The sequence below is a fragment of the Castor canadensis genome, chromosome 8 (genome assembly GCF_047511655.1).
Source record: "Castor canadensis chromosome 8, mCasCan1.hap1v2, whole genome shotgun sequence".
Lineage (NCBI taxonomy): Eukaryota > Metazoa > Chordata > Mammalia > Rodentia > Castoridae > Castor > Castor canadensis.
In genome coordinates this window covers 84,659,064-84,683,969 of record NC_133393.1, presented here as the reverse complement: position 1 = coordinate 84,683,969, position 24,906 = coordinate 84,659,064, and the positions used below count along the sequence as shown (strand labels likewise).

The window sequence follows — 24,906 nt, the reverse complement described above, 5'->3', positions numbered from 1 at the left end:
TGAGGGCCAAGGTGGGGCTGCCCTACTGCCAGAATACTGCAGCCCTGAGTGCTCCAGCCCCTTGACACTGCTTCAGCCTCTGCCCGTGCTCTGCCTTCTTTTACACATGGTGGTGGGGAGGGTGGAAAGTGAGGGTTGCTGCTGCCCTAAATATAGATGGGGGATGTCTCAGAGGATGTTATTCTAGGCTGAGATAGATCCATGATAGGGCACAAGCAGTAGATAGTGGGGGAAGTCGGGATGGGGGCAATGGGCAGATGGGGGCCATAGACCTAATCTTCCTTATGGAGGAAAAGTCCAGATTTGTGGCTCTGCTTCCCTGCATAGTGGGTCAGAGATTAAAACGATCCATTTCCCTATATTCTGAACAGACAGTGGATGAGGTGGTCAGAGTTTTTTCCAGCTCCGCAAAAAATGTAATATTTGTTTGGGTGGAGCTTTTAGGACTGAGAGCAGGCTGCTTGTCTTCCACAGCACCTCTCTGTAGCCTGTAGATCTTCTCCTCATTGTTCTGGATTCTCCAGGGATTGTTCTAGCAAGTACAGTGCTAGCAATGAATGCTGTTACTAGCTTGCAGTGTGCCAGGCCCCTTCTGAATGTTCCTTAGAGCTCAGTTCATTTGGTTCCCACATCAGCCCTAAGACTTAGGTACTGCTATGTTCTTATTAATAGATGTGGAACCAGCAATAGACCTGGGGAAGCTGGACGGTGGAAGGATAGCCAAGAGTGCCTGACTGGTTAAGGTGGCTGGGATGTAAGCAAAAGATCTGATGCCTGAACCACCAATATGTCAGAAATGAAGAGAAAGTATGAGTGATTCAGAAATCACATCAATCTCAGAATAAAAGAAGTCTGACCATGGTGGCTTGGGGCATGGAGAGGTGGGCCTCTAAGTGGTCTGCCTGAGCAAGAGTGAACTTGGGCCTATGGGGACTTAGGCTAAGTGTCTCAGTGTTAAGACAGACACACTTGGTATGCAAAGCTGGGCTTAGGGATGTCTTGGAAGAAAGAAACAGGTCTGTTGTCCTGAAGCCTTAAGAAAGGAAGGAAGGAAGGGAGGGAGGGAGGGAGGGAGGGAAAGAAAGGAAACAAGGAAAGAAACAAAGGAAAAAAGAAAGAAAGAAAGAAAGGAGGGAGGGAGGGAGGGACGAAGGGAGAGAGGAAGAAAGGAAGGAAGGAAGGATAAGAGGAAGGGAGGGAGAGATAGGAGGAGGGAGAGAAAGAGGAAAAGAAAAGAAAAGTCAGAAAAAAATCCCATTTAGCCATCAGTTATACTGGTAATAGCAGGCCCAGCAGAAAGAGGCTGGGCCTACTTTCCTGTATTCTTGGTGATTTCCCTTTGGGGCTGCCCCAGTCTCTATTTCTTGATGTCCAGGTCACTGGGCAAATTACCTCCTTGTCCCACCAACTTTTGGCTGTAGTAGATATCCTTGGGAAGTACCCCCATCCTAGTATCCCAGGAAGACTACCCAGGGTAGGGAAGGAACATTGGCCAGGTGTATTTCACTTCCCTCTAAATATGTCTTGGCCATGTCTTTGGTCATGAAGGCTGGAGTCAAGAGCTGGACTTGGTTATGCAGGAGCAAGTGAGTGATCCTTGCATACCTTTCTGATTCTCTGTGCTAGTTGTAAGGATGTTGTCAGTGTTGAGTGGTTCCACTGCAATCTGTGTCAGGGCCTCTTTACAGGGTCTTCTCACAACCATTCTCCTCTGAATAATGAAATACACCCCCTTCCCCCCACCACGACACTCTCCCTGGAAGCCGCTCAGGCCAGCAGTTAGATTTCTCCGGACTTGGCCAGAGTGGAGGTGGTGTAACCCTCTCCCTCGTTATGTGGCCTTGGAGAAGTCAGTTTCCTTCTGATGACCTCAGTTTCCTCAACAGTAAAACCATAGAGATTGGTCACTTCCCTATGCTGCACTGACTACTCTGGCTGCCCACACTTTCCAGCTGTGACGGGGCCTGCCTGCCTGTTACCTGGAGAGCAGAAATCAGCCCAGAAATCTTGTTGACAAAGCTGAAGGCAGAGTTTCCACTGGAGAAAAAGCAGCTTGCAGGAATAATTGTTGCTGATAAGAAGTGCAAGTCTAAGTAACCCACGTCTCCTGCCCCACTGCCCAGGGCCTCCCGCCTCTGTGTTCTGCTCAGCTCCAAGACACTGCAAGTGCATTCAAGAGTAATAGTTGGCCAAGAAAGAATCTTAGTGAATGGGAGTTTGTAGTCCAGTTTCTATGAAGTGACCCTCTACCCTACAATACTGTATGGTTAGCAGCCCATGACTTTTATCAGGTTCTCAAAGATGGACATTTCCTGCTGGTGGAGGCTCAAGTGGTAGAGAGCCTACCTAGCAAGCATGAAGCCATGAGTTCAAATCCCAGTACCACCAAAAAAAAAGAAAAAAGAAAGATTTATCAAAGATGTACATTCCTAAAATGGTTGATTAAAACCACCTCCAGGGATAAATTTCCTGCCACTGCCAGGCGATCAGCCACTGAATTTCCCGTCATTTAGTTTGTGGCTAAATATGTTTAGTAAGCCTAATGAAAGTGCTGAAAGCTGTGGCTCTAGGAGCTAGTCTCCTCGACACCACTGACTGCAGACAAAAGCAGTGGACAGCCTTGGTGGTAGCACAGGAAGCCCCCACATGCTTCCCCGAGCACTTCCCTGTGGAACTGTCTTCCCCAGTGGAAGCCACCAAGGCAGACATGGTCTGCACTTGCTCTCTTTCTTCCTGCTCTTATGAGAATCATAGTCATACTTGGGAAGTTTATGGGGTCACAATCAAAATTAAATGTAGCCCAGGCTATCTTCATTCCTCTACTTCTCCCCTGCTACCAAATTTATAACATGCTCATTGCAGATTGTATATTTTCATGACAATTCACTAGTGATGGCAGTAAAATGTCTTGAGAAATGAGCCTCTTTTTCTAATTTCCACAATGATGCCATGCAATGGCCCAAGCCCTCCTCTAAATACCCTGTGTGAGTGTTCTAGTAGTTTCATCTTATAGAGCTGCAAAGAGCTAGGCTAGGTCTGACAACTGAAAGCTATAGGGGCTATTTCATCTGTGCATGGAACTTGCTAGACATAGAGCCATCCAAAGAGTGTGAATTGTCAGGGAAGATAGTTCTTCATCAGGAAAAATATTCAAGTATGGACTAGAAAACTATTTGGCCAGAATATTCTAGAAGGGATTTAAGATGGTTGGACTATATGGCACTAACTTACCTTCCACTCTTGAGACTTTCTGAGGAGACTGATATCTACTAGATTTTACTTTGTACATTGTAGTCTATAGAAAATAATTTCAACTATCATCACCCATGTTTAAAATATGTGTGTCTGGAGGAGCTGGAGAGGCAGTGGGGCAAGAAGTAGCTTGGATAAGGTCTGTTTATACAGTACACCTCCTCTTTCTCTCACTTTTTCTCTGTTCTGCACACCTCCTTCTTCCCAGCTTCTTTTGGGAGGCAGTGTTGAGGTTGGTCTGAACAAAGAAGTGGGTATGTGGTGGCAACGGTAGAGAAGGAAGAGATTCACCTTAGTGAGCCCTGATATGGCTATGGCTACGTTATATGTTACAATAAAGAGATAACAAACGAAAAGTTAGGAGAGAAACACGGTGCTCAACACTCTGCACGCAGAGTCAAAAGGATGATGAAATGAAAAACAGCAAGAATAAGATGCGTGTGCACAAGCCCATGTGCGGTTGAGGCTGGGAGACACATGGGCCCATTTACTCGAGAGAGGGCCCAATATGTGCTTCACTCTCAGAGGTCCAATTTTAGAAAGAAGATTCTTCTCCTTCTCTGCAGAGAACTTGCCTTAGCTTTCCATCTCTTTCTAGAAAGAGAGCTTTGAGCCAATGTCAACAATTAAAAAGCCCAGTTTCGATCACTCTAGTCCCAAGCTGGATGAGGACCCCTCTTCTTGGCACCCATTCTCCATTGGGATCCATTACAGCCACATCTTTCATGCCCTTCCTGTTCTGAGGATGCATCTGAGGATGAGTTGGTCTCATGCTCATGCATGTTTGTTGGGGTTCATCTAAGGGGTCAGGCAATGAATTTCTTTGAAGGTCTCATCATGACAGGAATTCTGGTCTTAGAGTTGCATACTTTGGGAGCTGGAAAAGACTTTAGTGGTCAGCCTCTTGTCCGCCTCTGGGTCCGCCTCAGAACTTCAGCCTCCCCACCTTCAGGACTCTGAGGAGGGTTCAGCCAATGTGGTGAAGTTAAATCAAACCCAGGGGAAAATGAAGACTTTGGTCCTTGTCTTCCCAGGGCTCTGCCCCGGAGTGCCTGTTTAATAGGAATTGCTGGAGGTTGGGTGTTTGCTGTGTAAACTGTCAGGCAGAGGTGTAGGGAAGATTGTAGTTGTGGCTTCAGTGACTGGCAGGAACTGTGTGATCTCATTTCTTGCTAAAGCAAGGTCAAGACTGGGGTCAGAATAAGGAAGGAGGTGCTCTGGGGACAGCCCCAACAAAAGCAGTAGGAAGTTCTCTGTAATCAGAACACGGTTTCTGGTAGTGTGTGTGGGGAGTGTGACATAGTAAGGGGTATGAAGTGTTTTTTCCACTTGTCCTCTTTTTCACCCTGTATCTTTGCCCTACTTTCCTATCGATTACACTTGAACTCAGAGGCTAACTCGAGGCTAATGCCTCCTAAAAGGATGTTCCAGAAGTGAAATTTGAGTGGGGAAGAGAAGACTTCCTGTTAAATGGGGTTTCCCACATGAGGACCTGGCTAGCAGAAAGTGGATCATGGCTGAGGCCTGCCATCCCCAGGCCTAGGAATCCTTGGAAGGAAAAGGACCACATTCTTCCCTCATGACCTGGGCATTGTTCTATGCATTGCTCCATGAGTTAGTGCACATGAAAGGTATCCAGAGCCTAGGGTAGAAATGGCTGAGATAGTTCTCTTAGGAAAAGCAGCAGAGTGGAGACTCAAAGCTCTGCTTCCTAGTTTTAAGTTCTCGCTCCAAAGACAACCATCTTCCAAGTGCCTCAGTTTTCCCATCCCTAAGACAGAGATAATAACACAGCCCATCTGACAAGGGTGTGGTGAGGGTTAAAAGAGTGAGTAGCATGAAGTCCTTCGAGCAGGGCCCAGTACACAGCAATAGTGTCTTCTCTGATGACTATCACTGGGAATGGGAGGAGTTAGTAGGAGGCAAAGGAAGCACTTGGGCATTGCAATCAGCTTGTCCTCATTTGGCCTTTTCTGGTACCACCACTTGTCTAGCTGTGGACCCTGGAAAGCCACCCAAAGTGCTCTGAGCTTTGGTTTTGCCATCTATAAAATGAGACTGCTTCCCCACCTTACAGATTATTATTAGGATTATGTGCAGGTCTATGGCATATAGTAGATACTCTCCAAACTACTTTTTTAAGTTCAGGGGTGGTGGGCTACCTGGATTTTACCTCTGACCTTTGAAAAATCTTAGGGGTTGAGGATAGTAAAGAAGTGGTTTTTTTCTGAACCCACTTTGCCCTCACCTCAAAGATCATCTTAAGAAACCCATAAAGCCATCAGGTAGAATCCAGAAGAGCTTGGTCAGTTGGAGAACATGGGTGGTGGGAGCACAGGGAGCACAGGGGTTGAGTGGCATGTCTGTTCCCAGCAAGTAAACCTCTCACCGCCCACAGTTCTGGTAGTGGGCCAGCCTAGCTCAGATCATCTCAGCTCATGGTCCACTGGTCTTTTCCTAGGTTGTCCCCCGGAAGCTGCAGTATTCTAGGGGTGGCAAAAGAGCTCAGTGGCTGGCAGTTCTACGACGGAGTTCAGTTCTTGGAAGCCCCTTGGGCTCTCCCTTTTCCTGCCTACTCAGGCCACTAGGAAAGAGAGGTCTCTGAAGATAAACGACAGCTGGAGGACCTGATCTCCAGTTTGAAGGCCTTTGCCAAGGTTCAGGGGCATGTACCTACATATCTATGTATTTCCTGGCTCAAGGTCTATTGGTGTCAAGGAAGAGTGTGTGTGTGTGTGTGTGTGTGTGTGTGTGTGTGTGTGTGTGTATGTGTGTGTGTGTCTGTCTGTCTGTCTGTGTCTGTCTATCTGCCTACCTGCCTCGTGGGTAGAAGTGGGAAGGGTAAACTCTGCCAGCCCCACCTCGTGACCTATCATGCCATAAGATCCAGAATCTGGGCCCTGGAATCAACCCTATTCCAGCCTTTGCTGAGGCCAGAGGCATCCTGCATGTCTGGGAAAGAGCTAAAATGGCAGGAAACATCCTGTTTGAAAGTCATGTGTTGCTGTATTTAACCCCTGCAGCACCCACTCCACCTACTCCCAGTCTCTTCAGACAGGAGGTCCCAGACACCTGCCTTTGAAGGCAACCCAAGAGGCCAGAGTCCTGGGCTGCCAGCCCAGCCCACACTGCACCATTCCCAGCTCCTGTGCAATTCTGCCTGGGGCAGCCGTTTCCTTCCCACTCTCATCAGTGTGCCAGGTCACCCTATGCCTCTGCTTCTTGGAGCATCCCCAAAATCTGGGGGTGGGGCAGTGGGAGCAGCAGGTCTCCCTTAGAAAGAGGCCCTTTCTCCTCCTGACACCCTGGCTGTGAGAGCAAGAGGACGGCCTAGGGGAGGAGGCTGTTTGCATTTGCCCAGTTCTGGCTACCACCCTCAACCCTTCCCGCTGCTGCATGCTGCTCTCTCTCTCAGCTGACAGCCATTCTGGCTGCTGCTTGACTCCCGCACAGCCACTCCTGCCAGCGACAACATGGTACTTCTGCCCCCAACAAGTCACTTCTGTCAAGTTTTTAGTCCTTGACTGGGGCCTAATGTCCTGGAAATACTCTCATTTGGTTTGTTGGCCTCCACAAGGGACTGACTGGAGGTTGGCGTGATGCTTTAGATAAAATGTCTCCTTTTCTTCATTCCAGGGTCTATTTAGTCAGACGCATCTGTGAGACCTCACAAGACAGAACCCTTGCGCGCCATTCACCTGCCCCCTGCTTTTTCAGGTAGATGCATCCTTACCAGTCACAACCTTCCTGGCTTGCTTTCTGTTTTCAAGGGGCAGGGACAGGTCGTAGGACAGTAGTGGGCAGGGGAAAGAAAGGAGTCCTACTTGGGGCTTTGCACATGTGGTTCCCATGTCAGCAGAATCTCCAGCTGAGATCCTCAGGCATATGAGGTGGAGTAAGAACTCAGAGAGGGGCTTGGAGGGAGGGACTTTCAGTTCTGGGCTAGGACCCCAGGAGGCCATCCTGTGTGTTCAATGTTTCCTATCTAGCTCCCATCTTCACTTTCTCTTGTCTTCCTTAGTTTCTGCCTATGTTCTGGGATTTCAGCTCTTAGGCACTAGAGTCCTAGACCTCTTGTCCACATCTGGATTCTGGCCCTGAGTGCTGGCTTCCTGATAGCAGCTAATAACCCAAGCAGGACTGGGTCTTCTCTCAGCTCCCCTCCATGGTCCTGTTCTATTGGCCTCCAGCCATGGATCCAGTCCTTCCATTCAATCTACCCCAGTGCCTGGGCCCTGCCCTCTAGACCAGGAGACTTCCTGAAGTCAAGACTGCACTTTACCATGCTGTAGCATTGTGTTGGGTCATGATGTCTTCAAATGAGGCAAGGGATGCTGAACACTTGTTGGACTGAATTCACTAATATTGTTCCCCACCTCTGCTTTGAGTTCGCTTTCTTTCCACAAAATCCACCGGACGTTGGGGAGCCTGGATGATCCAGACTCTGTAGCAATATCATGATGACTCATAGCTATAGCATCTGAGCCAACCCAGGGTTAAGCCACAAGCATTCTAGACAGTTTCTCCTATTACTCCATAATGATATTGGGCCTTGGGATTTCTGCCCACATCTTGGATGCCTGCTATGTTCTAGAAACTCAAAGGAGTCAGTTTGGATGTGGGATGGTTGATGAGGATGATGTTGACAGACCCAGAGCACTTTTATTTTTAATTATTTTGAAAAGAAGTGTTTTGTATATATATAGAAGAGCATATCAAGCATAGATATTTGGCTGAGGACATTGCTAAAGTGGTAGAGCACCTACCTAGCAAGCATGAGGTCCTGAATTCAAACCCCAATACTACGAAAAAGTGGCTTTTTGTTTTGTTTTGTTTGCTAGGCAGGTGCTCTTACCACTTGAGAAATTTTACCACCCCCCTGACATTGTATTTTAATAAAAATATCATATACCTATCACTCAAAGAAGTAAAATACTATTACTATGTAGAGTTTCCGAATGCTCCTTCCTAACTTCATGCCTTCAAAAGTTTCTGTTAATCCCTTATTTGTTCTTTTTAAAAATATTTCTCTCCCCTTTTGAGAGCGAGAGAGATACTCTATGCATGTATCATAGTTTAGCTTAGCAAGTATAAACCTAGCTGTGAAGGGATGGACAATGGTGTCACCATTATTATGTTAAAGTTCTCAGGAAAAGAAAAACTGAAAGAGAAGTTTAGGAAACCTGTGTCTCTCTGATTGGATTCCCTCTGTCCCTTTGGGGCTGACAATGCCATATCCTTGTTTATCTGTACCATTTCCTTCCTTTGGCACAAAACCCTTGTGAAATTTAAAAACACAAATTAAGTATTTGTGTTGTGCATTTGGCAGTAGTAGCTGCTAGGGACGCCCCAAGGTCTGGGCTTCATGGAGCCTCACCTGTGAGGGATGGCACCAATAGCACTTACATTGGAGGAGTGTAAGGAGGATGCAATGAAATCAGAGTCTAAAAGTTTAATATCCCAAACTCTAGCTCAGAGACCATGGACAGTAGCTCAGCTCAGCTCCTGTGCAGGACCCTGAGAATCTACGGGTGTCACCTAGGGGTGGGAGGAAATGCTACCCTGGGTTGGGACAGAGAAAGCCATTCCTGGCTTTCTCTTTAGTTTTCTCCTGACCTGAGTGATCACCTTGCCGAGGGTTAGAGAGACCACTGAAACCTGTGATGATCCTTGTAAGGGTTTGTATAAACCCAGAGAACTAGAAGGGCTAAGTTGCCCTGGAATCAGCTCTGAGCCTGACAGTGGTTGGATCAGAGGCAGCAGATAAAGTCAAGGGCCCAATTTGCCTAATGGCAGAGAAGAGTCAGTGACTTCCTGAGAAGGGCTTCCCAGTACTGTTACACTTTGTTCTCTCTCTCTGTCTCCTTTTCCTCGTGTGAAATCCTATTCATAGAAATTATCTCTGAAAACAAAATTAATTCATTATAGATGGCTCATATTATCCAGAAGGACCTTCAGAATAATGTTAAATGCTATTGCAAAAAAAGACAAGCAAAAGAATTTCATCACCTTGGTTTCAGGACACCAGGGACACTTTAGTTCTGAGCTGTCTGGCCATGGAGAGCAGGACCTGGAATGACTAGGGCTTGGGTTCGGGCCTTAGAGGGCTCCACATTTTCCTGCTGGAGAGCACATGAGGCAAGAGGGAGGATCTGGCCCGTTTGGTTCTGTTGATGAGGTGGAACAGAGTCAGTGGTATGCATGTGTTGTCAGCTCACCCTGTGCACACCCTATGAAGTAGAAGTCGGTGGGGCCCATGGAGGCTAAACCCCACACCCAATGGAGCCAGCAGATACAGAATTTGAATTCAGAGTTTGATTCCAAGCCTTGCTCTAAGCTAGCTGGGAGAACCATCCAGGGAAGGCTCCAAAGAGCTCAGGCCCCAGGGAGATGTCCAGCTTTGCAGATGCCCAGGAGGGTGGCAGATGGCAAAGCAAAGGATGCCAGCTGGCCCTGGCACTGACTCTGGCCTTGGCCATGTCTTACCTGTTGTTCTTGTAGGTATGGAGGCAATAGCAGCCAGCACTTCCCTGCCTGACCCTGGTGACTTTGACCGGAATGTACCCCGGATATGTGGGGTGTGCGGAGACCGAGCCACAGGCTTCCACTTCAATGCTATGACCTGTGAAGGCTGCAAAGGCTTCTTCAGGTGAGTTTTCTCCCAGGCTCTGCTGGAGGAGCAGAAGGAGGAGCAAGATTTTCCCTTGAAGAGGACCCCTAAGGTTCCATATGGAACATGCAGCTCTCACAGCCACTGGGATAAATAGGATCTAGGTAGGGGTTTCTTCTCCAGCTCCTCCCAGCTCTAGCTGTGTCCTCTGATCCCCTGAGAAGCCACTTGCCTTGGGTGGCTGTGTTTATTTCCATTCGCTCTTGATCCATAGCCCTCTGTGCTGACCCATGTGTCTATCCTTCAAGCAAATCTCCTCTCCCACGGGTGCTCTCAGCTTTCTAATCTGGGAGTCAGGCAGGTCTTTGGGGGAGCACCAGAACTTGGCTTCAGCACTTACCTTCCCATCCAATCCAAACTGTTCCTTGGAAGAAAGGAGATTGCACCCCTGGCTGGACTACTGTACCTGATCTGTGCCTGGCTCTTCATCCATGGCTTGCTTATCCCAGGTCTGAATGGCAACCACAGAAGGCCCAGGCATTGCCAGGAATGTACCAGCATTCCTGTTTGGCCAGTCAGGGTTAGCAGCCTCCACACCTGTCATGTGAGCCCTGGATCACAAGTGCAAACAGTGTGGGGAAAGCACTGGAAAGGCCCAAGGATGCTCCCATCCAAAGCCAGGGAGGGAGAATGGGAATGGAATGATTGTGAAGCGGAAGTGGGAACCATGAGAAATTAACATTTGGCAAATATTGGAGAGAAAGTAGCCTGGAAGAAGCACCCAGAAAAGAGCTATAACAGCCTGGACTGGCAAAGAGAGGTCAGAATCTAACCACCAAGAGAAGCGAGAGCAAATCAAGTCTAGAACAAGGATGTTGAGGTCAGCCTGGCTTCTGCGGGACAGGGTAAATCTGAGTGCAGGGCCCTCCAGTGGGACCCTACTCTAGCTTAGAGGCTCCTGCCTCACCTGCCCTCTACCTAGGAACCGGCAGACTGGGGTTGGATGGCCTTGAGCAATTGCTGGGCAGCAGGGGTTCTGTGAGTGCTAATTGTCTGTTTGGCGTGGCGCAAACTGCTCTCTTGGCTTCCTGGCAGGCTGCTCCCCAGCTTGGGGAACCAGACCAGCAGCATTGTTGATTCTAAGTCCTGATGCCACATCTGTAAGTCCTCAGGGCTAAATGAAGCCCCTACTTCCCATAGGGTAGGCCTTCCAGAGCCAGAACCCTTAGTGCCAGGTGCCACCCTTTTCTGCTAGCACCTGGGAATGGGAAATTCACATATGAAGAGATAATGGAGAAATCTGGGTACACAGCAGGACTTGCTCCCCATCATAAAACCAGAAGTATGTAGGCTAGAGTGCTGGACATGCCATTCATTCATTGTAGGTTTTGCTCTTGTACCTGGACTTCCTGTGTTTCAGTTAACCGATCACATGTATATATTAATATCTGGCCACCTCTGCTATGGAGTTAGTCTGAACATTAATGAGATGACATGTATAAAAGTGACTTAGAAAACATAAAGTATAATCGCTTCTCGGCCTTTTGGCTAAGATCAAGTGAAAACATAAAGTATGATGTAGCATATTACTTTTAAGCCTGATGGGCCAACACTGATGATCTTACAGTGGAACCATGCCCTAATAAAATAAATACAAGTCTCCGTGGCCATCCTCCAGGTCCCTCCTAGGTACTTTCTTCCACTCACTCCTTCACCAGATCTGAATGAACAAGGGACCAGGGAGCTGCCAAAATGGATTCTCACCAAAGGTCATATACCTCCGATTTGTAACCAAAATGTCCCCAATAGCTCTTGGGGCTATTTGGATAACTCAGGAAGTTTTCCCCCCCAAATCACTTCATTCTTGTCATCTATCGTTTCCTGTGGGATCCAGCTCTGTGAATGTGTCCCTTAGGTGGCTTCTGGTCAGATTGTGACACACTGAAGTTCAGTTTCTCTCTAAAATAGCCCAAACTCCTCTGCACCTGTGGTTACTGTCCCCAGATATCTGTTCACTAGGCTTGGGATCCTCGAACAGGACTGTGTGAGACAGCTGGGTGGAGGCAGGACAGGTCCTATCATGTCCAAGGCTGAGTATGGGAGATGGCAGAATGGACAGGGATGGTATATTTGCACATGTGTCACCACAGACCAGCTGTGCTGTTGTGGGCACATGATACTACCATGCCCCACCCCATCCCCCTCTTGACAGACCCCTTAGGGTCTGCTGCTAGCTGATGGCCACCTCCACTGTCTGCATGGCCTGGCCTGCCATTATAGGTAGCGTGCTGCTTTTGTCTTGTTACAATGCCCTCAGTCTGCCTTCTTTCTTCACTCTCCCTGTCTTGGTGACTGAGCCAGGCTGTACTTTCTAAAGAGTAAACATCTCTGTGGTTTGCCATGAATTTTGTTTGATCTATAAATGAAAAACATAAACACATATACATACATTTAATCCTCATTATTCAAGGGTTCTGTATTTGCAAATTTTCCCACTTACTAAAATTTACTAAATCACCCCTTGTAGCACTTTAGTGGTTATTTATGGACATGTGCAGAGCTGTGATGAACTGAGTCACCTGATGTGCACTGAGTCACAGTGATGTGCACCTGAATCAGGTGACAGCACCATCTTCTGTTTCGCCTCCCACACTACCAACAACTGTCCTTAAAAAAAAAAAAATCTATTTAGTGCTCTGTTTTGAGGGGGTTGTAGTTTTGTGATTTTTGTTGGTGATTTCACTACTTAAAATGGTTCCCAAGCCTGGTGCTGAAGTGTTGTCTGGTATTCTTAAGCAGAAGAAAGCTGTGCTTCTGGAGAAACTCCATGTTTTAGGTAAGGTTCATTCAGACATGATCTATAGTGTTCTTGAATGTTGGTTCAGTAAACCAATAATTCCTATTAAATGAGATGTCTTTATACAGAAAACACATAAATCAAGGTTATGAATTCATCAGTTGGTGAAAATGTGACCCCAGGTTCATAGGAACCTAACCCTGTATTTCCCCCAGGGGCAATGGTTCAGTGAAAATCCAGCATTCACAGTGAGGTTTTATAAATCATAATTACTGTGAATAATGAGGATTGACTGTATTTATATCATTTCTCTCTGTTTATCCCCCCTGCCATCCCTCTGCTTCTCCTTCTTTGCTTCATCCAAATTTTATTTGAAATTTTTCCATTTTAGTCCAAGAGAATCATGTTGTCACTTATATCTGTGTAATTCTGATCCCAGGAAGTGGCTGGTACCTTAGCAGTGCCAGCTGCTACTTCCTCAGGTGATAAGAGATGAATGTGACCAAGTCCTAGTTCTCAAGGACTCACTCAACCCTGAAGACCTTTGCTTCACTGATAGCTCACTGGTTCTTTTCCAAGCCCTGGACACTGGTCACTCTGTTTGACCATTAGTGTTTGGTTTGGTTCCTGAGATAGTCAAACTAAACTGCTCTAAGGGCTAGTTATGGTCATACCAGCAAGTCTAAGACTCAATCAAACCAAAGGGTGATTATGGAGGTTGGAAGATGGATCACAGTCTTGTTACTCTATGGCCAGGAATTAGAGGCCATTTCTGGTTAATTCCTCCCACAAGCTATTTCATCTTGCATGTTCTTCCTGCTTTTCTGAAGTATATGCATATCATCCAAGGAAGATTGTCTTTTCAGTATGAATAAAAGTACTGTACAGGTGGGTTTATAGATGCTCAGAAATTATTGGTGATATGTTAGCAACCAGCGCATAAGTAAGGGTCAGAGGGGAGGAAATATGTAAATCTACTACAAATTTATGATCCTATATATGGATGTGGATGAATCTGTCTATGGCTCAATATAAAAGGAAAAGTACAAAGGACAAAGTAGAGTATCAGAGGGACTCCTATGATGAAAAGAACAAGGTCAATGGTGAAGTCTAAGAGATGGTCCTAGAAGGTGGATTGAGAAACAGCTTGTTTTTCTGTCTCTTGTCTTCTTCCTCTCTGTTGACCAGTTAATTAAGATATTGTAGAGCTGGGGATGTAGCTCAATGGTAGAGCACTTGCCTAACTTGTACAAGGCCTAGGTTCAATCCTTGGAACTAGAAAAAAAAAAACAAAAAAAGACATTGTGAGGCTATGTGCTGTAAGCTCCAAGATAACAAAGACAGTATGGAGAAATGTGTTTTTGTTTGGTAGCCTCACAGTCCTCAGGGACCTTGTTAATTATGGGTCTTGGGAAGTACAGTGGGTAAAAGGCAAGCTGGTGAGGATCCAGGAACATGGGGAATGTTCTGGCTTTCAGGAAGATCACTCAGCTGATATTTGTATCTCTTCTAAGAATTTTGATGTGAAGGAAGCAGAGAAATGGAGCAAATGTCCAGCCAACTAAAACTCAAAGTGCTTAAATGCAGCAGAGTAAATAGAAAATACGGGAGGAACAGCCACACAGGGCATTCTATGGGCACAAGTAAATGACTCACCAGGAAGCCATTGCTACTGGACAGAACTTTGTCCAAGTTAGCTGGTCTCCCTCCACAGATACTGAAGGATGTGGATAAAAGAGGATGAGTGTGGCTATCTATGTGCAGAAGCTTGGGGAGCGGAAACCAGAACATGTATTTGGAAAGGAAAGGTTACTGGAGTTGTTGAAAAAGATAGCTGCAATGATATGAAAAAGATCTTACATTTCCTTTTGGTCATTCCTTTTGTTTCATTAGGAAACAAAAGTGGCATTCTAATCTGGGTTCATTTGTATGAATTCACTGTCAGCATATCCTGGGAATCCTCTGTGCTTAGGCACCATAGGGCCAGACAAGCATGTGGCCAGATGTTGCCCATGTTTCCAAACCATCCATCTAGGGACTGCCAATATCCCAATGGCTTCTTTATCCTAAAGGAGTCCTTCAACACTTTCTGCTTCTGCCCCTAGACTTTGGGAAGACATTTTGTTTGCTGCTCTAGCTTGAATTGAGAGATGGAAGGTTCATGATGAGGACCTCTGTGTGTAAGAAGATCAGAAGCTTAAGAGTTAAACAAATCTTGATTCTAATCCCAGCTTACTAGTGGTGGGACATCAAGCAAGTTATTTAGCTTTCTTGTGCCTCTTTGTATCACTTGTAAAATAGGAATAATACCTACACCTTAAAGGTTGTTGGGAGCCTTGGGAATAATGTGTCAAGTATTGACATAGAAGGCTCTTGGTAGTAATAGCTTGTGTCATTATCCCTTTGCACTATCTTACAGTTCTTTCCTCCCCTTCTCTACTGTGAGAGCTTGAATGTGTATGACTATGATGTATGGCAAGGTGTGGCAAGAATGTCTGAAAAGAAGTCCCTGAACAGAAGGAGTTAAATATCAGATATGAAGATGGAAAGACTGGGCTAGTGAGATCTGAGAGACCTTCCTGTCAGTCAAAGGTGCTGTATAACTGGCTGCTGTTCATGTTCAACAGGACAGTGGTCACTTGAACCAACACAAGGGCTGTAGCTGTAGACATCAGGAGCAACAGCATTCAAAGCAATGATATGTTTTGAATTTCTACTGCCTGCAGAGTCCTGCACTAGACACCCAAAGCGTGGTGGTATAAGACATGAGATCTGTTTCCAGGGTCTCAGATTCTCATTCTGATGGTTAAAATCTGCTCTTTTCAGCCCCCTTCAGAACTCTTTCCCATTACCTCTCCCTGTCGGCTTCTCTCCCTTTCCTTTACTTCTTTTAATCCTTACATCATCTCCCTCTTTAAAGTTGTTTTCGTTTTGCACAGGTGGAAACTAAGGCATGGGGAGGAGGTTAAGCAACTTCTCCAAGGTTGAGCATTAGGATTTAAACCCAAATAGATCAATCTAACCAAAGCTTGTACTTTTTAAATAGTCTTGTCGGGTAGAGCTTCTCTCTCTCTCTCTCTCTCTCTCTCTCTCTCTCTCTCTCTCTCTCTCTCTCTCTCTCTCTCGGCAGTGTTGGGTATTGAACTCAGGGCCTAGTGCCTACTAGAAAAGTGCTCTACTACTTGAGCCACACCCCCAGTCCTTTTGCTTTTAGTTTGCTTCTCAGATAGGGTCTCATGCTTTCATTGGGGTGACCACGATCCTCCTACCTCCACCTCCAAAGTAGCTGGAATTATAGGCATGTACCACCACACCCAGCAAAGGTAGAGAATTGTTTAAAAAGTAATGTCTGTATATAGTTTGTAAAAGAAAAAAAGAAGCAATTAGTTCTAAAGAGTTATATAAACAAAACTTAAGTCTCCTACGCAACCCAATTTCAGGAGGGAGGGTCCTCCTTCCAGGAGCTATCACTATTACCAGCTCATTGTGTTCACTTTGGGAGTCTTTGAATAAAATGTGTGTATGTATGTGTGTTTATGTGTGTGTGTGTGCATGCACACCCATGCACATGCAGATGGGTGATACTAGCTACCATTCTGCACTACTGCACTTATCTACTAAGGAACAGTTCTTCATGCTTATTCCCCATCCAATATCCTCCCTCTATCTGCTCTGTAACAAAAGAAACCAGTCCTCTACGATGGGCATTATGTTCAGTCTTGGTTTCTCCAGACTGCATAGGCCCAGGATAGATCCATAAAGGCAAATCGTCATGTTAAAGGGTCCATGCATTTAACATATTAGGTTCATGTTGCCAAATTGCCCTCCACAAAGCAGGTCAAAGTTTTTTAAGCCCACCTGCTGGGAACCCTTCATGATGCCACATACAAATCTCTCTGTAGACCCTATCAGATGACAATGGTCTTTTTTTCCCCTCCAGCTTTATTGGACTATATTTGGCAAATAGAATTGTCAATGCAATGTTTTGCTATATGTATACATTGTGAGATGGTCACTACCATCAATCTATGTGACCTCACCCCATGGGTCTTTTATATTCTGGGTTCTTTCCAGCTCCTGGATCCTGACCAGGCACTGGGATTTCTATGACACTTAGTTTCACATACAACCCACAGAGGGCACCTGACCCCATGTTGCTGGCAGATGTCCCCTGTGTTTTGAGCAGGGCCTTCTGTTCCAGGCTTGAGGCCCTAGCCCCGGTACTTGATGCTTTTGTGAACTTCTTGTCTCTTTCATGTTTTGATGAATTGATTTCTGGCATGAGAGTCAGTCAGTGTCCTCTCTCACCCCTGGCTTTCTAGAAACTGACTCTATATTTAGCATGGTTGCACCACCCCTGGCCCATTTCCTGAGCTAGGGTATAATTGCCAACCATCCAGAGGATGACAGGGTTCGGGCTCAGAGAACAGCGGAGGCATTGGGCTCCAAGGCTCTTGCCTCTCAAAACCAACTCTGCTCATAAGCAATTAGCTTTGGGAGGAAGGCGAGGTCGGTTGTGGGTTTTCAGGACAAAGCACAGAGCCAGGACTGGGTGGTCTGGCTGCCCTGAATCCTTGTGGGTAGAGACTAGATGACAGCCATATGTGTGGACAGGGAGTAAAGTGACCTCTAAGCCAACAGGACCTGTGGCCCAGACAACATCCATATTGGAGCACACATGCCTGAAAGGCCAGCCCCAGAATCTAGGTCCAGGTTCCAGGAAGGACCTAGGGACCTGACTGTTAGAACCAGAGAACTTTCTGTGGCTTGAACACTGACCCATCCTCCAGAGTATGATATGAAGCCTCCATCTTCCCAGCCACCATCCCTTTCTTCTGGTTCTGTGGAGCCTGGGAAGAGGTGGTTATCATATTTTAAAATAATAATTTGAAAGCTTCATAAGTTTACAGGCTGTTTTTTGTATTGTTCTCCCCAAAAATGTGATGACACGCTGCATGGCCAGAGGGCTGTAGAACAAGGCATGTGAAAGACCGTAAGCATATACTACATTCTGGCTGACTCCAGCCTTGCTATGAGGTCGTGTGCCTGGCCCCAGAAAATGCTCAGGGCTTTTTATTCTCCTCCTCCTCCTCCTCTTTCTCCATTTTACTTTCCTCCTTTTTTGTCTCCTTCTTTCCTTTGTAATATGTTTGGGCTTCACACTACAGCTGATAAAGTGAAAGCAAAAGCATTGCGTTTTTCCCACAAGTATTTTTCTTTTAACACAGCTCTGCATTTTTAGTATTCTGACCCCCCACCCCGCCACACACACACACATATACCAACTACCTTACAGTTAATTCCTGTTGTCAAGTGAAGTTGGGCCAAGTGGCTATCTCCAACCTCTGGTGTGTGTGAGGCCTGAAATTGGGCTTCAGGTTTAAATTAACACGAGAACAATTTTTAAATAAATTAAAAATATGGTGGAGGCTCCCAAATCTCTTTCTTAGAATACTTACAGTTTGGGGGGGCTGCCCCTGATGAGGTCAGAGGCAGGCCCCTAGAGCCTTAGGAAAGACAGGAAGGTCTCTGAAGGGCCCAAGGCCTCTCCTGGGGTCTCAGGAAGCTCTTGTCCCCATTGGAGATGGATTGAGGCTTTGGCTGGCATCACTGGCCACGCTGCTGAGCTCAGAGGACCAAGTGAGCTCTTCTTGGTACCCATGGCCCTGGAGGCTTCACAGGAAAAGCTCTGCGCCAGATAAGACTATAGGTGGGTGGAGAGAGTAGTCTCTCAGACCTCAAGCAAAATGCCTGACTGTGGGGGGAAAAAAAAAGGAAATGAGAATTTTCTCTGAATTAGAAACTTCTAGTGTTAGTATAGGTTAGAGAATTGTGGGCATTTGTGGTAACAGGTGAAGCCTCAAGAACCACAGGGGAAGGAGAGGAAGGAGGAAGGGAGCGGCACCCAGCACGTCTTGGAAAAAATAGATGTGCCTTGTGGCAACAACGATCTCATTCCTGGGAAGCCCTGACAGTTCCCAAAGTGTTTCCATATTCTTCTGTCCCTCAGGAAAGGACTGCCCTTGCAGTAGAGATAGAGGAGAAAGTTGAAAAGCTCTTGTTCCAATAAAGGTAGACAATGGACCCCATACAGTTGCTATGAGGACAAGACCAAGCCTTAACCAGAATAGACTTGGAGCCAAACCACTCCTAATGGCGCTCTCTACCTTCCCTTATAATCCTTGGGGTAATGAGGGTCACCACATGAGGGTATAAGAGCCAAGGTTCAAAACTAACAATAGCTACTTCCTCCTCCGCTGGGTCCCTCTTGACCTTGAGCTGTGCTTAAGGACTGCCTACCTGGGGTTATTTGCCTGTGGGCTCAACTTCAATGAGCACTTTGAGTTTCAGAGTTGAAAATAGTTCAGGACACTAGAAACTGAATCTCAGATCCCTAAGACTTCCACACCTGACCTTATAACTTCTACTAAAGAGTCATATTGATATATTGATAAGTTTCTTAAGCTCAGTGGTCCCATCTATTAAAGGGAGTCACACCAATGGCCTCTTTGATCATGTGTGAATTAATAGTCTGTGACTGACTGCAGCTGCTGCAGAACCTAATTTTGGTCTCTTTTCCCTCATCCACTAGACCAAGTCAGTTTGGTCTCCATTTGTGTCTGTCACCTGAGTCTGTACCCTGTTTGTGTTCCAGTAAATGTAAGCAGCGAGTCATTTACCAAGAATCAGAGCTAGTGTCTGGCATCCGGAGATAATGAGGTCATTGGCTCATCTCTGGGAGGGAAAAAGCTGGAGGACCTTGCCTCTGAGCTTTGAGTATCTCCACACTTGGCAGCTCCTTGGAAGATGCTACTGCTTGTGGGAAAGGGGATTCTGCCACTGTCTTTCCCTAGCTAGGTTTTGTCACCTGCTCTGGGGCCTATCTTACCCCTATGGGCCTGGGAAGAGTACCAGGAGCTTCTATGACAAGGATGGTGAGAAGCTTGCCTGGTAGGCATGTGGAGGGAGGTATCCTGTATGCAGCCTCCCAAAGTCCACATGGTGTGGCTGGCAGTGGGGAAAAACATTGAAATTTGGCAAGTGAGTCCTCGAGCTTGCACATGCTACAACACACATACGCACACAGAGTATTATATAGGATAGTGGGGTGGGATGCCCCTTTCCTAGCTAAAACTCTTTGGTAGTTTTCTGTTTTCACAGAGCCCTTGCTCCCTCAACCTTTCACAAAATCAAGGCTAGGCTGGATATGATGGTGTATGTCCATAATCCCAGGACTTGGAGGCTGAGGCAGAAAGACCTTGAGTTTGAGGCTAGCCTGGATTACATAGTGAGACCCTGTCTCAAAAAAAAGAAAAAGAAAAGGAAGGGAGGGAGGGAGGGAAGGAAGAAGGAAGAAGAAGGGAAGGAGAGAGAAGAGAAGAGATGAGACGAGAAGAAAGAAATTCAAACCCCCAAAATGTCTGAGATGGTTTGGCCTTGGGCCTTTCCTCCTTTCTCCATGTACCTGTGCACACATCTGCTCCTGGGTCACAGGATGTCCTAGTCAGATTCTAGAACACTGAACACTGAGACTAACATCCTTGCCTCTCGTTAAAAGCATTATGAGGCTACTCTGCACATTTCAGTATTTTGGAAAATTCATTTGTCTATTTTCTGTATAATTTAAAAAGGGGGAAAGGGACAGAGGACTGTAAAAGTAAGCAAAGTCACAGAGCTGAGTAGGTAATAAAGGAAGAAGGGGTCAGTTGATGCATCCAGCCTGAGGCAGGGCGCAGGGCTAACTGAGCATGGGCTGGGCTGGGCCTCCCATCCTCTGAGTAAGATGGAGATCTGGAGACCTTGACAGCAGGTCTTCATGGTCACAGCCCTGGCAGGCTGCTCGTAGCCAGGGCTAAGGAGCCAGAAGGTCAGTGACTCAGCACAGAGCATGTGCTCTTTTGGCAGGCGGAGCATGAAGCGAAAGGCGCTGTTCACCTGTCCCTTCAATGGGGACTGCCGCATCACCAAGGACAACCGACGCCACTGCCAGTCCTGCAGGCTCAAGCGCTGTGTGGATATCGGCATGATGAAGGAATGTGAGTGTCCAGGGGTCTGGGTGGGAGTTGGGGCTACACTGGACTCTTAGAAAGTCTTTGGTCACTGTCATGTAAGTTTTGCCACAAAGGCCTGCCTGTCCCTCCTCTGTGGTTACCAGCAGCAGGACCAGGAGTGGGGCCCGAAGGGAGCTGGTCGGCTGTAGGGTGGAGTGCACCAAGGAGCCCTGGAGCCCCTGTGAGTTGGGCCTCATTCAAGGGCCTTGATTAAGGCTCCTCACTCTTTATCTCAGCTCTCCAGCCAACACTGGCAGCCTGGGAAGGAGTTTCCAGCTGTCATTCCTCTTCACCCCCACAGGAGCATGCAGGCCTGGACACGCCAATGGCGCCTACCCAGTCCCTGCCCCACCCCGGCTCCAGTGTTTATGCTGGAGAGAAGGAGTGCATGGAGGCCCCAGGCCTGGTGCCTTATGGGGTTTCACACACATTCTTAGTGGGGCCTTCTCTGTGTGATGCACTCAGGTGGTCACAGACAGGTATGATATAGCACCTGCCCTGTCTCTGGGAAGCAGGTTACCTCTTCAGGGCGGGGAGCTTGGGGTTCTGGGGCTTCAGCCATCCAGAATGGCATGGGGTTCCACTGTTGAGGTCAGTAAGATACTGTCATAGGAGTTAGGGCTAAAGTTGCTAATGTCCCAGAAGCCCCTGGCCTGCGTCTCATGAGGAAAGGTGTATCTTAATAACCTAGAACAGGATGAACACTCAGAGATCATCTGAGACTCAGAAAGGGAAAACACCAGGATTGGAGTCGGAGAGCAAGTTGGTGGTGAGCTGGAACTAACTCAGGTCCTCTCTGCAACTGCTCTGGGTCACCACAGGACCGCAACATCTGTGGTAAGGAATAGCACCAGGCCCCAGGTGCTGAACTGGAGGCCTTGGCCAGGAACCCCACATCACATGGTAGGAACAGCCACCCAGAAGTGGATGCCTACCCCTAAATTAGCTTTGTGCATTGGCCTGGTCCGTCCTCATGGAATCCCACATACTTCCCACATACTCTCCTGTCTCCAGTGTCTCAGAAGCAGGACTCGGAGTTCCAGTCAGAATATCAACATCAGGCCAGCATGAGGCCAGTCCTCTCCACTGCCCTGAAGGGCAGGATGTTCCCAAAGAATGGTGGTTTCTGCTCAGGTTAGCCCAGCTTTGTGTGCTTGGACCCAGAGCCCCTGGCTGAGAACTCAGACTCCCAGAGACAATAGAGTGCCTCATCATTTGTAAAACCACAGGAAGGAAGCTAAAAATCCGGACTCTCTTGCTAGGACAGGAAGGTGGGCCTCAGAGGAAGGAGAAGAGAAGGGAATGGAAACTCTTCTTAGACCACCTGCTATATGTCACATACTGTGAGACACAAACATTTTCTTAATTCTCACAACAGCACCTAAACATGTAAGTATTTCTTTTTCTTTTTCCGTGGGACTGGGGTTTGAACTCCAAACAGGCACTTTACCTCTTGAGCCACACCTCCAGTCCTCTATTATTATTTTTTTTTAGTAGCTAAGAATGTTCAAAGAAAGCTCAGAAAAGTATGATGCCTCCAGCTAATAAGAAGATGCTGTCAGCATTCATTCTGACTTAGGTCTCTCTACTTCCAAAGGCCAGGCTGTGGCTGGCTCCACCCCAGGACAGCCCCTCAGGCACTGCACTGGTTCAGAGTTCAGCTCCAGTTCTAGGCTCCGCCTGGGGTGGTAAGGGACAGGTTAGAAAGAGCTTTGTCTCCACAAAGACTTTTCGTCTCTCTTCAAATCCTGCTTTCCTTAATGACCTTGGAAACCAAGACTCTTAATAGTTTTATTGATGTTTTGAGGCAGGGTCTTACTATGTTAACAGCCCAGGCTGACCTTGAGCTCTTTATATGGCCCAGGAGGCCTGAAACTCTTGATCCTCCTGCCTCAGTCTCCCAAGTGTATAATTAAGTTCCTGCATCTTATTTATAGTACACCCACCTATTATGCTACCTTTAATGCTTTTACAGATGCGTATCATTTCTAACCAGTGTTAGCGCCCAGGACATAGAAGGTTTACAATAAATAATGTGCAAGCAAATGAATATTAGCTCTCCACTATGCTTCTTTTATGTCTATATATTCATTCAGTAAGATATAAGTAAGATTATCTCAAACATGACAGTCTGCATCATTCATTTGGAAAAATGTTAGGGGTTCTTCTCTGTTGTTTTAAAATTATTCATGTTTGCAGATCTTGACACCCCAACTCAACTCTAGGCTATGTTATGCAAGGAACATGTCTTGCATGGGAATAACATGTGCAAAGCTAATTCACCCCCAGCAAGGAACTTGGAAGGAAGTGAAAAGGCTACTTCATAGCCACGTGGTTTCTCAGAGGCAGGTACAAAAGCTCACACTCTTCATTCATTGGAGAGCCCATCAAACTCTTTCAACCTAGTTACCCTTATTCAGTGGCTTTTCACTTCAAAACATGTGTCTTCCTACACAATAGTAATGACATCTTAGTATTGATTCACTGAGAAAATAATTTTTAAAAAGATTTCCTATGAAATTAACAAACCCTTTAAGCAAATTATTTCAAAAATCATAACAGCATCTGCATAGAGACATATGACTTATTCAGGGCTAATCAGCCTTTCCTAGCCCAGGACCCCTAGGCTGGGCACTCTGTGTAAAACTAGCAATTCTCAGCTTTCTTCCTCTAGTCCCCAGCAGAAGATGGCTGCTATTTGAGGCAAGAGATTGTGAAGAACAGTGTTGTAAAGTTAAGTCTTCTTTGTCTTTTTCAAGTCAATCATTGATAAACTTTGCTACTGTATTTAATTCTTTACACTCTTTAGATGCACTGCAACTCATTGTGTCAGGACTCCATGACTGAAAGCCAGAGTTCCATGAGCATCTACAACTGTTATTATTTGAAGCTGATGGAGTTGTGGTTATAGTCATTGACTCCAGAACCTGACTCCCTAGGTCTGAATAACAGCTCCACCATTTGTTAGCTATGTAACTCTGAGCAAGACATATAGCTTCTCTTGGCCTCAGTTCTCTCATCTGAAAAATGGGGATAAGAATAGCACTTGCCTTAAAGGGTTATTACAAAGGATAAATATATGTGAGTCAATGTACAAAAATAATTTATGATAGTGCCTGGCCCATTAAAATACCAACCATTATTATTAATATTATCTTTTTTTGCACTAAACATGAACACCAGGATTTCTAACTCCCCACATATCAGAAGTAACTCTTAAGATTTCTCATCTAGAGGCAGGCACACATCTAGAGGCAGGCACTGATCAGAAGAGACAACACATAGCTTAACAAAGGCAGAGGCTGAAGCCATAAAAAGTAGCACAAGGATTCCAATGCACACAACTCTGAGGTCAACCTTGCTGCAAAGTTCAGTGATTATTCAGAATGCTGACTTTGAATCATGGAGAAGAGGCTGTAGGATGTTTTAGGTTTCTGTTACAAGATAGTCTCTCTTGAAAATATTTCAATCACAATTATTTAAAGAAAAGAGGTAAGTTATGCTTAGTTACTCAGTGGCCTAGCATGTGATGTGTGCCATTCCCCACATTGCAGGATACAAGCAACTTGGTGCACTCCTCACTATAAATGACTTGCATAGAGTAGGTACAATCTGTTTGATGTGCTCCAGGGCCAGGAACCCCCACTGGGCTAGTCTCTATGGTGAAACACAAGAAGACTTAGACCCAGCCCTTAGGTAACCTACGGTGTAGTGAAGGAGAACTTGAACTTGTTAGGTTCTCTCTGGGGGCATTTATTAAAACCTGTACTAACCATGAGTCTTAAAGAATGGAAGACTTAGGTGGCAGTGTGTATGGAAAAGTCTAAATATACACCAAGCATAAGGAATGAGAGCCTAGCACAGATCAGGGCAATGAAGAAAGATTTCATAGCAAAAAGGGCCACTGAAGAAGGACTAGAACTTGCACAGCCGTTGGAGAGGGAAGTCACCTTTTACAGGAATTCACCATAAATGGAAATGTGGTGGCAAGTATGAGCAGGTTGTGTTCACAGGTCAGTGATGCCAACATGCCTGGAGCAGAACCGTGTCCAAGATGTTGGGAAATGAGGTTGGAAAGTTAGGAAGAAGGTAAACCATGGAGAACCTTGACTTTGGTCTGGACATGGTAAGCAGTAAGGAGCCAGGAAATGTTTCTAAGCAGGAGAATAGCAGGAGAATCATAGGACAGCTACCAA

The 24,906-nt window shown here is 46.3% G+C and overlaps 1 protein-coding gene across 1 annotated transcript in view; it reads left to right on the top strand.

Moving 5' to 3' along the window:
- The window catches only part of Vdr (vitamin D receptor), a 53,084-nt gene that overhangs the window by 12,715 nt on the left and 15,463 nt on the right, over positions 1-24,906 (top strand). Inside the window, exons 2-4 of the mRNA XM_020171740.2 lie at positions 6,889-6,969; positions 9,754-9,901; positions 20,565-20,695. Coding sequence (XP_020027329.1) covers positions 9,756-9,901; positions 20,565-20,695 — 277 coding nt within the window. The 5' untranslated portion in view covers positions 6,889-6,969; positions 9,754-9,755. The remainder of the gene's footprint in view (positions 1-6,888; positions 6,970-9,753; positions 9,902-20,564; positions 20,696-24,906) is intronic.